This window comes from Corvus kubaryi, unplaced genomic scaffold (genome assembly GCF_017639235.1).
Source record: "Corvus kubaryi isolate FWS band 111438036 unplaced genomic scaffold, C.kubaryi_AGA036_p1.0 136, whole genome shotgun sequence".
Lineage (NCBI taxonomy): Eukaryota > Metazoa > Chordata > Aves > Passeriformes > Corvidae > Corvus > Corvus kubaryi.
The window spans coordinates 10,897,283-10,913,758 of NW_024580670.1; the positions used below are offsets into that span (position 1 = coordinate 10,897,283).

Sequence of the window (16,476 nt, forward strand, 5' to 3'; positions counted from 1 at the left end):
CAGCAGGTAACTCAGGCTTTCTGACAAGGACAGCAACAGCATCGTGAAAGGCCCAGACCAACACCAAAACTGCTGTAGGGGAGTATCACCCTGCTCTCCTCCTAGCTGGAAGTTTAGCTAAGGTGAGGAATTCACAGTAAATGCCCAAATCAATTATACCTGACAAGTGCAGGTAAACAGGCTTCCCAGGCATTGATTAAACATCAAGAGTTTTCAGCACCTGCTTCAGAGAAGTCCCGCACTGGCTGACCTGCGCAGATAATGTGGTGCCCATGGCATTAAGGTTACAGCACCACCTGCCAAATCCCAGCATCTGTGCTGGGCAGCTGCACAACTCATCCTGCAGGGGTACCTGGGTCCTACCAGCAGATCCACCATACAACCAGGATGAACTCCAAGATCACAGGATGCTGCCTCAAACAACCGGGCATTGTCCATGAGAGAGCGACAGGAATGCAGAGAATCCATGCTAAGTGAAAGGGAGAAGAGAGGAAGAAGGAAATTGCCAGAATATCAGGAGCGCTAAGAAATGCAGGTGAAAGTTTCACTCAAAGGCTGACCAGTACTTTCAAGGGGAAATAAAGAAGAAAAAACCCCACTAAACAAAATTGGCAGCCATCAAGTACTTGTCATACAATAAAAAAGATACGAAGCACATTCCCCTGTCAGGCCTGTCACAGGAGCTTATTTTGGGAAGGAAGGAAGGAACATTTTAACTAAGGTTTAATGCCGTCATGCCAAAGCTGGTATTTGACAGAGCCTCCAACAAAACTCCCACCACCTCGGACAGTCATACTGCAGCTAAAACTCCCATCTTTCTGTGCTGAGAATATCCCTAAGTCCCATTTATACACTGCAGCAGCTGGTCCAGTTAACAGCTCCTGTCCCAGTTAAAAGAAAAAGCTATGTTAAATTCATGACCCCATCCTTTTATACAACAGGTAGCTAAGGAATGCAATGCACTGGGTTCCCAGAGAAAGGCAGAATAGAGGAACCCAAGGCAAGGATGTGCAAGAGAACTGGAGAATACTGAAGAAAATGCATCACATCCATATACTTGCACGGGTAAAGGAACTGCAAGGAAGAGAGTCACTATAAGAAACAAACAAAAAACCGCTGAAAAACAGAAGTAAGCCAAAGCCTGGAAGTTCCACCTCCTCACAGGGTTTTTCCTCTACCCCCAACTACAAATTATTCTCCATGTGCAGTTTCCAGTAAATCAAGCTTTGCTAAATAACCCCGACATGTGCAGGGCTGAGAACCAGCCAACAAGCAATGATGAGATGTCCCTGGAATGATTAAGGAAAACGCAGACATCTCTCAGGTTACAAGGAAGCCTGTTGTACTCTCCCCTTGGTGCATATGCAATGCTGCAAGCACTGTTCTGAAACCTCTGATATTCAAAGGCTCATTTGGTTGACAAGGAGCCTGTGGATTCGTGGACAGATTGTCACACAAACTGTCAGGTTTTTAGAGAGACTATCAGACCTCTCTTTGCCTACGTTATGGAGCACATCAAAGACACAGAAGATGAACCAGACACAGACTGCACAGATCTGACAGAATGGTGGGTGTACATATTCAGAATACTGTACTGCTGGGGGGGGAAGAGGCTTAATGTGAATAATCAGGGGCTGAAAGTTCCAGAAATGTGACAGTTTTTGGCAGCGATTCCCATCTTTGCATTTATTTATCGAAGGGAGAAAAACTGCCATACTAGAGGCAAACTAGAGAGAGGAAGAAAAATTGTATCAGCAGCAATTTATTTTGCCACTGTACTTTTTCTTTATTACTATTACTCCCAGAGCATTTTCTGAAGATATTTGTATTTTCAGTCAAGGTTCTCTCACTGTGCTTGCAGGCTGTCTTCCCATTTTATCCAGTAGGAGAGGCTGGTTTAATGATTACAGCCAAAAAGACCGCTAGGACTTCACAGGTCACTGCACACGGTTAATGACACAGACAAATCCGCACTTTCAGAAGTGCCTGCTGGCTCGCGGCTCTGTCTGGAGATGCTCAGGAGCTCATTATTCAAAACTTCAAGCTCAACTTATGGGTAATCAGCACATCTGAAGAAATACACCATACCCGGACAACCAAAAAGTGAAGAGACAATAGCTATTATAGAAAATACTAACCTTAAGCATTAAGGTCTCACTTTTAAAACGGGGACAATGTTCACTTATCTTCCAGTGAGGTAGAGATCTCAGTTAATGAATACCTGGAAAAAGTTCCCAGCTTCACAGCTCAAAAATAGTATTACAAAGGATAACTTCATGTCTTTCTCCTTTATTAGGGATTGTTGGACAAATATTATAAAGCAACAATATTTTACAGGTGGCAGAAAAAGTTATTAAGCTATTTCTACAAAGAAATATTGATTATTATTTTAAAAAGGAAAATAAAATATAAACCAAAACATTGACAACAAGAAAAAGAAAACTGATTAACAGATTCCTTTGGCCTGCCTTTACAATACCACTGTCACATAACCTCTAGTTCTCCCTGCAAGGCATCAGTTATTCCAGAGAAAGGAATACTAGTATCTTTTTATATGCATTTTGCTATTCAAAAGATTGAAATTCTCCACACAGCAAACAGAAAATAAATACAGTGTTTATCCTAAGATAAAAATAAAGCACAAGGAGGACAAAGGAGAAAGGATGGCAGAAGGGATAAGAAAAAAATCAGAAAATATTTGTAAGCAATTTCCTTTCCATCATTTGACAGGCTCATTCTCTCTGCTTTTAGCAATCTTCTCTTTCACCTGTTTTTTAACGCAGCTGTTCTGCCTCCTTTAAAGAAGCATTGAAGAGACACCTCTGCAGCTGGCAAAGAGGGAAGGCTCCAAAGAGAAGCCCAGAAGGACCACAGGCCTCCAGTCAACGGCGAGAGGCATTTTCACAGTGGGGCTATTGAGCCGTAAATATTAACATGAAAATCAAACACCCACAGAGAGCAGGGGCAGCCACACAACTCCTTCATTCCTGTACTCTGGCAGAGACCACTCCGGACACAACCCTGGGGCAGGATGTCACCCGTGGCCTTACACAGCTTTCAGTCACCACCAGCTTAGTTATGGTACTTTCATTACAGAATCCAGGCAGAGGAAAGGCAGCAAAGCAGGTCTCACTTTTAACCCATTAACCAAAAATAGGAATAATTAGTTATTAACATTAAACCTGAAAAATCTCACAAAGCCTTGCTGCCAAGGCTTTTCAGGAACATAAATGGAGGAATGTCACATGCATGGTGTGCCACACAGCCATAGACACAAACTAAATCTACTCAGAATTCAATCTCTAAACACAGTGTCTGACAGTAAAGAGTATTACACGCAAGCAACAACAGATCTTGAACTTGGCACTAAATGCAGAGGAAATAAAGGTAGGCTTAAAGTTCCAGGAGAAACATTTTGGTATAAGCATCCTTATTATCGGGTTTGTTGCTGTAGCTGATAAACTTTGTAACAAAAAGAGGCTTGGGAAACAGGGTTTGTTCTAAGTGGGTATTTTTTCAGGCTCATGAAAAAAAAGTATCAGTATTTCACCTATATCTTGGACAAGACCAAGCAAAAGATTCAAGCCCTTCAACTGGGGACAGCCTGAGCTCAGACAACAGGAACACAAAGAAGGGACAGAACCATGCTTTTGCTGGGCAACAACAGGAGGGAATAAAAGCAAACACCACAAACACTTCAGACCTGGAGCTAAATCCCTCTCTCCACAGAGCAAATGAACACACAAACTTAAAACCCAGCACTGTCCTGTTTTCAGCTGGCAAGGACAAATGCTGTGTTCCTCCCCGGGATGCTCTGTGCCTCTCACAGAACAGCTAAGATACAGACAGCTAGGACACTATTATGGGGGATTTTTTTTGTTCTTCCTGCAACAAACCCATGTCTCTTAACTGAAGGAAGAGTTACCTCAGTGCCACACGAATGAGTGATTAGCCATCAGGCAGTAATGGCTTTTTGCTGCTGTGAACGGAAGCTGCATCTCAACAAATGACCTAAAGGTGAAAGGTCTCGTACACTACATTTAATTCCCTAAACAGCCAAAGGAAATGCTGTGGTATACATAACTATTATGAAAAATGAGGTTAAAAAATGCATATACATGCTCAGACAGGCACACAATACAGCATTTTTACATGCCCATATGAGTCATCATCTCTGATCAAGAACCACAGTCCAGCCAGTTCAAAGCTTGCTGCATTTCAGGGCAAATTAGATGATTTCTGTGTACCGTCCAGTACATCATGAGACAGCCCTAGGGGAAAAAAAATCCACAACCCAGGCACTTCTCAATTGACCCAGGCATGCGAGCTCAAAGTAACCTTGCAGCTTGAAATTACGAAAGAAGGAATTTGGCTCCTGTTCAGAAGAATGGGGAGGGAGAAGAAAGGAGAAGGAATTAAGCTGGTTTTCTTATTAAAAGACTTGAAATGCAATAACTGGGAAGGAAAAGCTAGCTCTTCTCATAAAATAACCTAGTTATTACAAGTCTTCTCAAACCAGAGGCTTAGAGCTTTATCTCAGCTGCCACATTTTCTTCTCCCATCTCTTGCTCCTCTGTGGCCTCTTGGAGACGGGCACAGATTCAGCAGCCTCTCGGTGTGTCCTGGCTCTGTGGCCATTCCTCGCTGTTGCTATCCTCTGTGCAGGGCAACATCTTTTACCTGCTGGCCACTCCACTGCTGAACACCTGCCAGGACAACCTCTTCTCCACATTTGTCAGGGTTTGACTCCCAGACAGTTCTACTGCATATGAGATGCATGTTTACTGTTTTTAACAAAAACAAAACAAAATTTTGCCATTATTTCCTGTTTATTTACAATGGGGCTAAAATGCAAATGGGTGAGCCAGGAAATCTTCATTTGAGCAAGGGTGTTTAACAGCAAACTGTGACTGGGATCATCCTTGGGGCAGCAGAATGTATGGGCAAACCACCAATTAACCCCAAAACCAACCAAACAAAAACCCACCCCTCATCATTGCAGGATTAGATTCTGTGACAGGCAAAGCAAGTTTGCTGTGGCTGAAGACCTCATTGCAAGCCTGATGGTACACATCTATTTAAAAACATTGAACATGTTATTTACAAGCTACTTCTGAGTCACCCTGGTCTCGGGGGAACGTGCATTATATGTTCAAGAAATTGGAGTAGCTCTTTTATTTATGTTTCTTTAAAATGACTGGCAGATGGGGAAAAAACCTTCAGAGAAGTGGCCCCAGGCTGTCATGAAACATGCATTTAACACACCCACAGTAAACTACTAAACACTTCAGAAGGTACAGCCGCTGTAAACACAGAGTAGTTCCGTTTTAAAGTCTGATCTTTGGACTACTTAATTCAGCACAAATTTGAGATGCTATGGGGAGTCAATTTATAGAGTAATTATTAGCCATATTTTCCATTAACATGATGACAGCATATTCTGTAAGGGCAGAGACATAATTTTAAGGACCTTTTCAAAACAAACCCTGGTCTTGGCTTTATTTTTAAGTCACAATAGTAATGTATTTTTCCTGCTACGTGTGGAAGGACCACTGTGAGCTGAAATAGAAATCTCAGATTCCCCAAAGTCAGGCTCTTATGCAAGTGAATTCCACACACAGGGCAGTTTAGTCTACCTGAACCAATTTCCAAGACTAAGTCTAAATCTGGAATATCCCAAGAGAAGCACAAGCTTCAATCATCGAAATCCCAGCAGACACACAGACTCCAGCCTAAGGTCTGGAACACATTTAATCAATTCACTGTGCTAACTCTCTACAGTTTCATAAAATAGCCAATACTGCAATAACAGGGCCAGAAATTAATTGTACACTGGTTGGTGAATTACACAGAAGTAACAGGCAGCTGGTATTTATTGCAGCTGGGTGATGTAGTTGCTGTTGAGGTACAACTGCACCTCAGTAAAAACAGGTGAGAGATGGTTCGTGTGTGCACACCTGGGGGGGTGTGTGTGCGTGAGTGCTGCTTTCCATTAGAAAAGCAGCACTGGTTTCACTGGTAACAGTGTTATCTATATAAATATAAATACACACATTTATAAATACCAATCCTGCTTATAAACAAGCATGTAAACAAAGAGGGAGGAATCAGAAATTTAAATTATTAGGCAATGAGAAAATGAACGAAATTAGGGGAAAATTGGGTTGAATAAAAAGTGCTGAGGAAAAGTATCAGAAATATTAGATAATGGGGAAAGCTCTCAGAAGTAAGACAAAAGAACCTCTTGTTTTGCTCTTTTTGGACTAGACTTGACAAATGCTCCAGTGTTGAGTTCTAACAAAGAGACAAGATCACATTCTAGGTCTTTTTGTTCTGCCTTTAACAAGTCTTCATAGTGATACACTGATGAGACCAGATACCAGATTGTTATCTAAATTCAGCTGCTAAATTCAGTGTTAAGACACTAAGTTCAAACCACACATTGCCACATTTATTTCACAAGTCGAGCCTGAGGATGGATTCCTCCAAGATGAAGCAGCCCATAAGCATCATTCTCTCCCTCTGCAAAGGTACTCTTAAATGCCAGAGAAACAAAATCCCTGTAAGGCTCTGACAGTTCACCCTTCAGCACACAGACTGCAAACGCATCTCTGCGCTAATCGTGCAGGCTGAGGAGGAAGCAAACACTTAGCTGCTGTTTGCATAGAGGCTGCTTGTAATTTGATGTAATGTACTGTACACCAGTCAACACATATTGAAGAGAGAACGTACACACTGCAGAGAAGGCAGAGAGGTTGTGCTGACATCTAACACGTTTTAGTTACCCTATTATAGATGTTCTTTGAGTTCATCAAATTACCAATCAATTTATCTGATCTCTAAAAGCTGTGTACTGAGGTATATTAACTACTGAGCTTCACAAGCTTTCAGCAAAAAAGCCATTAAATGGGTGAATTGAGCACAAGGTACTTGAAGTCAGTTTGTGTTGGCCAACAGCAACAAGGAAGGAACCTCTCCCTGCAGAAGGGGAGACTACAAGGAGCATTAGCCTCCTCTAGATGCTGTTCAGCCCTAATGGATACCCACAGAAAGCAGAAATCAGGGATGCTGCCCTCCCTCCTCCTCCCCCAGCATGACATTTAATGTCTGAGAAAAACTGCAAAGGAGGAGAGGATGGGAGGTTGGAACCGGTTCAGATGATGATTTCAGGTTTGTTCCCTTTTCAGTTTGTTCCCGTTCAAAAACTTAATTCACGCATAGGACAGGATCTACAATTCTCTAAACATCAAAGGCTGTGCCCTGGGAGACTGATAGAGCCACTGCCACCTCAGAGCAGCGTCCACACAGCCCCAGACAGGCAACCTGAGCGACTGGAAGCGATCTGAATGATTAGGATGGATCTTGTCAGCCTATTTCAGAAACTACACTGGGGATTATTCTTGTATTCAGAAGATTAAATCAACAGTTTGATGAACTGGGTGCTTTGCTGTACTGCTCTACTGGCCTGAGAGGCAAACTGCTTTTTTGGATTATAGATGTTGTAGGTTCAAAGAAAGCACTGGTGGTTTTGTGAGAGGAAGGGCTTGCAGGAAGGGCTGGGGATGAATAGAGAACTCAACAAATCAGATAAGAAAAGAAATTGAAATTGTGAAGATATTGTAAGGTTCAATTATGGAGATGGGGACAAGAAATCCTTCTGAAAGGGAAACACATTTTTTGAGACCAGAACTTCAATTCACACTAGCTGTCCTTCCTCCAGGTACCCACAGCACTGGATGGAGCAATAAGCTGATGGCTGGCAAGACTGTGACTGGAGGCAAACAAAGCAGCCCTTACACACATGGCAATAGCTCACACACAGCCCCAAGACATTACAGGAGAAAGCAAATGGTGTCAGTGGCACCTGCCAGGACATATCAATCCATTTACCAAAGGGCACTGAATCTTTAACCCCTACTGAGAGGGCAAAGGGTTGGTTGAAGGTAACACCTGAACACAGCTTGATTTTTCAAAGGCAGGTGAGTGACCCCTAGGTCTCATGGATACAGACAAGCCTGGCATCCCAGCTCAAGGAATGGATTTCTCATCCCCTTCGATAGAAATCCCCTGCTACCTCTGCCAGGTGATATCAGTTTGTGCAGTCCCACGGAGTCTGCTTTAAACTGATGATGAAGATCCAACATGAACGTATTGTTCTAGGAGGCTTTTTTTTTTTTTTCACACTTCTATCACTTTTTCTCTGCAGAAATTTTTATTGAGATAAGTTACCAGCCATAAACCAGAAATGACAGTGGACTTGCATGTAAGGGTGACCTTGGCACACCAAAGTGGGAGACAGCTCCAAGAAGAAGGATCAAGGCCAATAAGAATAACAAACAAAAATAACTTTGCCTCCCATTCTTTACACATCCTAAATGCTTTACAAACATGAATTAAATGGGAAGAACAAGGGCAAAAAGAGATTAATTTAAACAAACCAAACAAGATGAATGCCACACACAAAATTACAAGATTTGTGAAGCCAAGCAGAGAAAAAGGTGCAGTCGACCTTATTAATAAAAAAGGTAAGTATTCAACGCATTCCTTTCCCACTTGCACAAATACTTTACAGCTTATGAATACCTCTTGTGCTACTTACTGCTCTGAAAAAATACAAGCAGAAAAGCGTTGCATATTAATGCACCCACTGCTCACAGCAGTCCACAGCCGCCTAACAGGAGATAACATGGGAGCCAGAGCTTAAGAAAATCCAAACAAAGAAGAGGCATCATCTACAGCAAGGAGTTTCACTTTATCTTCCAAGATTACCTTCAGCCTTTCTCTGCTGTTTTACACTACTCCAAAGAGCTGCCCGTGTTTTTGTTGTAGTGTAGCACTGCCCTTAGCTTTTGTCAGGGTAAACTCAGCAAGAGGCCAAACAGCAAAAGGAGTCAAACAAATATTTACTTGGGAGAAGGTATACAACTAATATGCTAAGTGAAATCTCCTGGCATCTGAAGGGTCCCAGGAGAGACTGCATTTCTTTCTTACGATACTTTTTAAAGAATGTTTCTACCACTTGGAGAAAGCAGGACAAAGCATACACAGAATCCCTAATAAAAATCCCAGTTTTGAGCAGTATATGTAGTAACTATTTACAACAAGCTCCCTCCATCTCCCTCCCTGCTTCTCAGTAACAAATAAATGCATGAAAAAATATCACCTTGAGCTTCTCAAATTGAGTGTTTCTAAGGTTCTCCCTATAGATTGTTAGGTCTAACTCTTATTCTTCCTACCCAGAGAAATACTACAGCACAAAACCTCGTTCAAAACAGTTGAAAGAAGACACACATTTTATGAAACAATTCAAATTACATGGATGAGATGTAAAATTACTCTAACAAGTCAGAGTTAGAAGTTTAACCACTTATAACAAATTAGTCAGGTCTCATTACTGGATTACTTATTGGAGATCAGACAGTCACACTGGAAACACAGGTGTGGAATGGAATGTCTGTATCACCAGCTCCAACCCTGCAATCACACATAGTCATATAAGAAACAGTCAGCTCGAAGGAGCTTTTCCCTCTAATTTTTCTGATTACCAAAATATTTCAGGCACTCCAAAACAAAAACATGCAAGTGACCCAAGAGACAGAAACACACAACTACAACAAACTGTCAGGGCTAGAGTGAGGACGACAAACAGTTTTACCAGTGTAATGATCCTCTGCAAGGAATTTGTTCAATAAAACTTGATTTTAAAAAAATCTCTAAGAAGTGTGCACCACACTGCATGCAGAACAAAGCCTACCATCCCTTCCCACACACATAACCCCTGACAAACTGATAATGAAGGGTGCAGCGGGAAGAATAATCCCAGCATTGGTATAATCCCAGTGCACCCACTGTACATATTCAAGTCTGCACTCAGAACAGCAGAATGCTGCCAGTGGCAGCAGTGTGTGGCATTCGCTCAACACAAGTCAGAAGTGCAAATCAAGTGTCAGGCACTACAAAGAAACAGAGAACCAAACAGTGATTCTGACACAGCTGCCACACATGTTCACGGTCCCCCCGCATCCCGAGCACACAGTCCTGGCTCACAGCTCTCAGAGGATTAAACACGTGAGGAGAAGTTCCAAAAATGACTAGCCAGGATGGTCAAAGCATTTGGGGCAAGTACCCCATAACCTTGCTTTGATCACTGAATAGGGCACAGTGGGTCATCTAGTACCATCTCCCTGTTCAAGCAGGGTCATCCCAGAGCACATGGCACAGGATTGTGTCCAGATGCTCCTTGACTGCCTCCAATGAAGGAGACTCCACAACCTCTTTTCCCATCAGTTCAGTTCTTACAGTTATCCCTGGAGATTCAGTCACAGTCAGGACCAGCATACTGAACTATATGGACCTTAGTGTGACACAGCACTGCTGCACTCACTGTCACATTTCTTCCAGTGCTTTAGTAGAAGATGCAGGGAAAACCCCAAAAGCTGAAACACTGAAATTATTTTTTCATACATGCCCTTTCCCGTGAAAATTTTAATAAGACTGTCTGGAGAAACTGAGTTTCTCAAGATCCGTTTGAAATAAGGTACACTCATAGTTCATCTCATGCAAAACTAAAGGCAAAGCCTTTTTAGCATTTTTATAGCTTTACTGTTTCACAACACTTTGCCCTTCCATTATAAGCTATTCCATCATATAGATGGAATAACTGAGATAGATAGATGGACTAAATAATTGTTTCAAACTCCCAAAAGAGAAACGGCTATTAGAAAATGAGCAGGTTTTTCCTTCCAATTCTGTGCTCTGTCCAGTAGATTACAGTACTCTTTCAGAGATTACAAAATAAAAGGATAATGTATTCACACAATCTGCTGCATTCAGGGGAACTACTGAGTTCAATTCTGGTCAATACCTCTCAAAGACAGAGCTGCTAGGGGGAAAGTGCCAAAAGACAAACAAGTAGAATGAGAAACCTGGAAAAAGCCATTCACACAAGCAGAGGCTGAAAAGGTAAGAACTGCTCAGCTTCATGGGAAGGTAAAAGAGGGAACAGAAGTCTGCAGATAATAAATAATGAAGAGAATTTCCTTTATCTCTTTCACATAAAGGATATTAAATGCAAAAAAATATTTGAAACTGATAACAGAGAACTTATAGAGTATATAAGTTAACCGATGTTGGAGGCACAGAGCTAAACAGGGCTACAGGAAAAATGCCTGAGATGCATAGAAGAACAATGGCACTAATCCAACTTTCAGTGAATAAAAATACTGAATGGAAATAAACTCTTGTGCAGCAGGGCATGTGTCTTGCTCCAACTGACAACATTTAGGAAGACTCTTCACAAAGCTGCTCTCCAGAAGTTTTCTTTGTGGCTTTGTTTTGGTGAGGTTTTTTCTTCTTCTTCCTTCAAAGCCTTTGCAAACTGACCACTGTCAGAAGAAACAGGACAGTCTCTCTGTTTGATTCACTGAGCAGCTCTCATGTTGCAAGGAGTATGTAACACAATTACTTTTACCATCCTACTGTGAAGGTACTGGGTTTTTAACATCAACAGTTCAAAACATCCTTCAAAAATATGTCTCCAAGTCTCATACTGCTGAATTCTGTTATCATGCAGAAGTGGAGACAAAACCAACCTGGACACAGCAGGGGAGGAGAGAGGGGAATTCCTGATAGCCTGATCCTTAAAAGGAGAAATTTCAGCTTGCTAACTCCACACTGAGCCATCATATTCATTCACTCACTGCCAAACACCTCTGAACTACCAATGACCACACTTCAAGTGACCATCCCCTCTTAAAACAGCAGAGAAAGCAAAATTCTATTTCAGAGCTCTCCCCCACCATCCCCTTACTGAGAGCTTTTTTCTAATATAGACACACATATACACAGATATATAAAAATATATCTAAGCCTGAGTTGGAAAGCTTTAGCACAGTGGAAAGAAAAATAAATAAATAAATAAATAAATAAATAAATGTCAAGGTCTGCGTGTATTCCACAAATAAAAGCAGAATTATATAAAAGCAACAGCTAATAAAAAAGATTTTTCTGTGCTGCATTTTCCATCTTTCCAACCATTATAGGAATAAAATTATCCACAGAGAAGATCAAAAACCTTTTTCAAAACTAATACAATTAAGCTTTATTACACTGTTTCAAGTACATTTCTCTCCTTGCCCTTCTAGCCCCCACCACCTCCCACTCCAATCCAGACTACCGGTTGGAGGCATTCCTCTATTTTATTACCAGCAAAATGCTAGTGTTTAAGGGTCAGAAACTATCCAGTGTTTCAAGAGAGGAAAGAAAACCTGTTCTTTTTATCTACTTGCTTTTGTACATATAACAACTAGAAGATAGTTTCTCTGTAGCTCTGCAGACTGAATAGGACTATGGGCAGCCCACCTTACTCCCCCTAGAAGATCTTGTGCTAAAATATCCATCACATTGTTTACAAAGGTGTCCCTGTAGCAAGGAACATGGACTTGAAAACACAAACTACAACAAAAGATTTCAAAAAGAGGACAATGAAGGCTGGACACAAACTTCTCCCCACTCCACTGTCCATAAAGGACAGACACACAGGTTTTCCCTGTAATTTCCGCTTCATGAAACCAGATCCAGAGAGAAGAATATAATAGAAGCACTCAGCATGGGACCAAGAAATTGCAAAAATTCCCTTTGCACATGAACATATGGACAACTGTGATAATTAGAATGATAGCTGCTAGATTGTTTGCAATTTCACTGAACAATCCCCATTACCTAGAAATAGAATTTAAAATACGAATGCAACACTGAGTGGTAGTTTTAATAGGTTTTTTTTAATGAATTGTACAGATTAAAGTGTTGCAAGATTGTATCATGTGAATTTGCTCACAGGCACGTTTTACCGTTGATGGCTTAAAAAAATGCAGCGTGGACAATCCTACAGTAGCAGGGAATGAAAAAAGGAATAGATATGCCAACAGCTTCCTACAGTTTCTATAATCTACAATTTTCCCATGTTCCATACTCACCATCCTGCTACACGTTGGTAGTAAAACTGATTGATTTCTCAGTCTCTTTACAACCCATCCTTTTCATTGTTTGCATTTCTTTTTAGTCACCTAACACAACTACAAGTCGAATGTATGCAACTCCCTGTCAGGAGGTCTAATTGCTTCAAATTGGAGAAGATTATTCTCCACATTTATTAAAAAATAAAGACTACTTATAACATTATTTCATTTTGCCAGGAAGTGAAGAACACATTAGTTCATAAGGAACAGCATGGCTGCTCCTATTTTTATGGCATCAATTTTTAAAAACTCATCATGGTAAACAATTAAACAGAGAAGCAAATCCCACGTTCAGGGGAGAGATTCAAATCCCTAAATGGATTTTCAAAGGTCATTTCAGGCTTAAAAGATGCTTGACAGTGTCTCTTTAAATCATGTTCATTTCAAAGGCTTATCCAGCAAGAAGCAGGCAGTGTACTGCAGCACCACTCTTTGAACTGTTTGGCTCCCCAGAGAAAAATTAATAATACAACTTTAATTCATATTTATAGCAAGATTTATGTTGTGGTGGTAGATTTTTTTTATTTAGGAAAGGATTTCTAACAAAAGGAATAAAAAACAGGGCACTTGTTTTTCTTTCAATTTAGCTTTCACCTAAATCCCATGGTGAAAAAGATAATGGAGTTTGAACTACCAGAAATCTTTTTTTAAAAATCATCCAGTTAAAAAACCCTTTATCTTTCAAATGCAAGTTGCTCAAAAAATTTGTACAGCTTTTCTATCACATAAGGGGTGGGGGGCAAATCAGATATTGGGAGCTGCCAGTTCTAGGTTGCAGCACAACACCTCTTGGTTCTCTATCATTTGGATCCACACAGATCCGTGTCCTACCCCTGTGGGGCCAGAAATAAAGACAAAAATCTCGGCCTTACCTTCTTCTCAATGCGGGCCAACTGCTCTTTATAGAAGGCCTCCTGTCGCCTCAACTCTGCCTCCCTGCCTTGCAGTTCCACAGCCTGGGAAGGACAACAAAACAGCATCACTAGAAGAAGAAATTAAAAATAAATGTAGTGCAAGGAAAGCACATGGGATGCAGACTGGAAGGAACTAAAAAAAATCACTGCTCAGGACTCGTGCATGGGATCCCCCTCAGTGGAACTACAAACCTTAAGAACTGCAGCTCATTTTGGGTTATCCCCTGACATTTGAAATGCTCTTATTAACATAATACTTGAACTCAAAACCTTGATTTTACTACTTCTTACTAAATGAAAACATATAATCATAGAAAGGTGACACTTTCCCATTCCCTTTTTCAGAACTCCATCTTATCCATGTCTTTGTTTTTCCATGAATCATGACAGTAATTACTCAAATGTTCTTCACCTTACCTTAAAAAAACCAAACCAAATCCCCTCAAATCCTCCTCTTTATAATCTCCTGCCCCTTGGAGTGTCCAAAAGCTTCTAAGGATTAAATACTTCCCCTACAACAGACATACATAGGACTATCCAAGATAATTAAGTACTCTCTCCACATGCTCTCTGTGCATTCCCCATCAGCACCCTCAAAGTTCCTCTGGCTGGTGCTGCAGACTCAGAGGGAAGATGGGTGTCAGAGAATTTCTCTTCTATCTTCCAAAGTATAAGCATGACACTTTCAAAACAGTAAATCTGGTATTCATCAGCTAAACAGTGCTCAATTAAAAAGTCTGTGTGGGTACAGCAACAGCTGTAGCCTTCTAGCTCCTTACAGCCAGCACCACTTCATTATATTCCCATCCCTAAACTGAACTAGCATTAAGAAAACATGACATTGATGGAACCGAATCAAACTTTTGAAGTTTAAAAATATCAAGCAACAACAGCAAGAAAAGATGGCACTTGTTCTTCATCCCCCATCCTACCTCAAAATCTCTGGGGCCACATAAGTTATCAGCAGGCAGAAGACCTTTCAAAACCCAGAATGATTAGCCTGCTTAACATGGACACAAATCCTGCCAGTCCATAGCATCCCAGCAGCATTGCTCTTAACTTCTAATGATGGTACAACCACAGAAAATGCTGGTCCAACATGATTAAGCAGCTGGGACAGAAATATTCCCGTGGGCTCAGACCTGTCATTTTACGGCCAAAAGCCATTGCTAACAAGAAAAATTACATCTGAAAGCAAGTTGCTGTGCATGTCCTTCTTTCTGCTCCCCTGCTGATGGAAATACAGTGGTATAATAGGGCTTAGAAGAGATTTTAATCTAGGCAGTGAGGGTGGTTGCTAAGCAAGCAAGAAAAGGAGTATATGAAATAGGAAGGTTGTAGGGGTGTGGTGGTGGTGTGGGTTTCTTTGTTTGTTTTTAAAGAAATATTTTGGTTTCCATGTTTGCTATCCCAGAAAACAGGACCAGGATAAGGCACAAGCAGTAGAGACTCATATCTAAATCCTCTCTCTCTCAAAGGCACTTGATTAAAAGCAAAATCTCTGGCTTTGCTTTAACCTATAGCTGTTATACTACTTCCCACCTGCAAACCAGCTGGAATATGACGGGGAGAGGGATGAGAATGAGCTGCCCCATACATGCAGCCTGACAAAAGAGATACCACAGCTACAATAGGGACACTGATGGGTACTAAGTGCCAAAACTATAACCATTTTCTTGTAAGAGAACAATAGCTGTCCCTCCGAACCAATCTTCTACACAGAAAAGGACTAAGCAATTTCGAATATAATGAAACAGATGTAAGAAAGTGGGGTGGTCTGGTGGATGACCAAAGGACTCCGATTCCCCTGCAGTTTTCTGCATAACATCCATAAAATTGGACTACTCCACAAGTGACTTGTACTTCCTTAAGGAGAAAATAAATATGGAAGAGAAAGAAGACTAAGACAGGACTGACCCCTCTGCATGATTCAGATGGAGGGTGCATCATATGATGGAAGAAGAAAAGAAAAAAAAAGAGATTAAAATAATGGATTCTTATAAACTTATGAAAGCTTCTGTTTAATCAAAATAATTATGTATCAGTACCAGTCTCCTGGGATAGGGAATATTCTGGAAGCACAAAATCAATGCATGTAACAATACCGGTGTGCAAGAGGCTTTATTCTATTTCTGGCAAGACATGGATCACAAGCCCACATACTCACTCAACTTTTCAACCTGTGAGTTTGCCTGACCTCATTCACCAAGAAATCCAGCACACTTATCCTTCCCCCCTGGAGGGAACACAATCCAAATACCTAATCTCTCAAGCAGGGTGCTGAGATGCAAACACAGTAGGGGGGTGTGCTGCTCTGCACAAGGATGACCCATGGACTGCCAAGCTGACCTCACTGGAGCTGGAATGCCCCCAGTGAATAATTCCTCCACACCAATGCACCCTGCAGCAGACACACATTCTGTTAGTCACTTCCCCAGGGTCTTGCAAAACCAAGGTCAAAGAACCAAAACCGAATCTCCCAACTGCAGACTACAACCTCAGAGTACTCCCCATTCTTCCCCCTAAGAATTTCTCCCATATTATCC

At 41.2% G+C, this 16,476-nt stretch overlaps 1 protein-coding gene across 3 annotated transcripts in view; it reads right to left on the reverse strand.

Moving 5' to 3' along the window:
- Positions 1-16,476, reverse strand: part of CHCHD6 (coiled-coil-helix-coiled-coil-helix domain containing 6) — a 111,496-nt gene that overhangs the window by 60,381 nt on the left and 34,639 nt on the right. For 2 of the 3 annotated variants that reach the window (XM_042016919.1, XM_042016916.1), the window contains one exon: positions 13,889-13,972. The exons of the other annotated variant lie outside the window; for it this stretch is intronic. In XM_042016919.1, the coding sequence (XP_041872853.1) occupies positions 13,889-13,972 (84 nt within the window). The remainder of the gene's footprint in view (positions 1-13,888; positions 13,973-16,476) is intronic. 3 annotated transcript variants of the gene reach the window in all.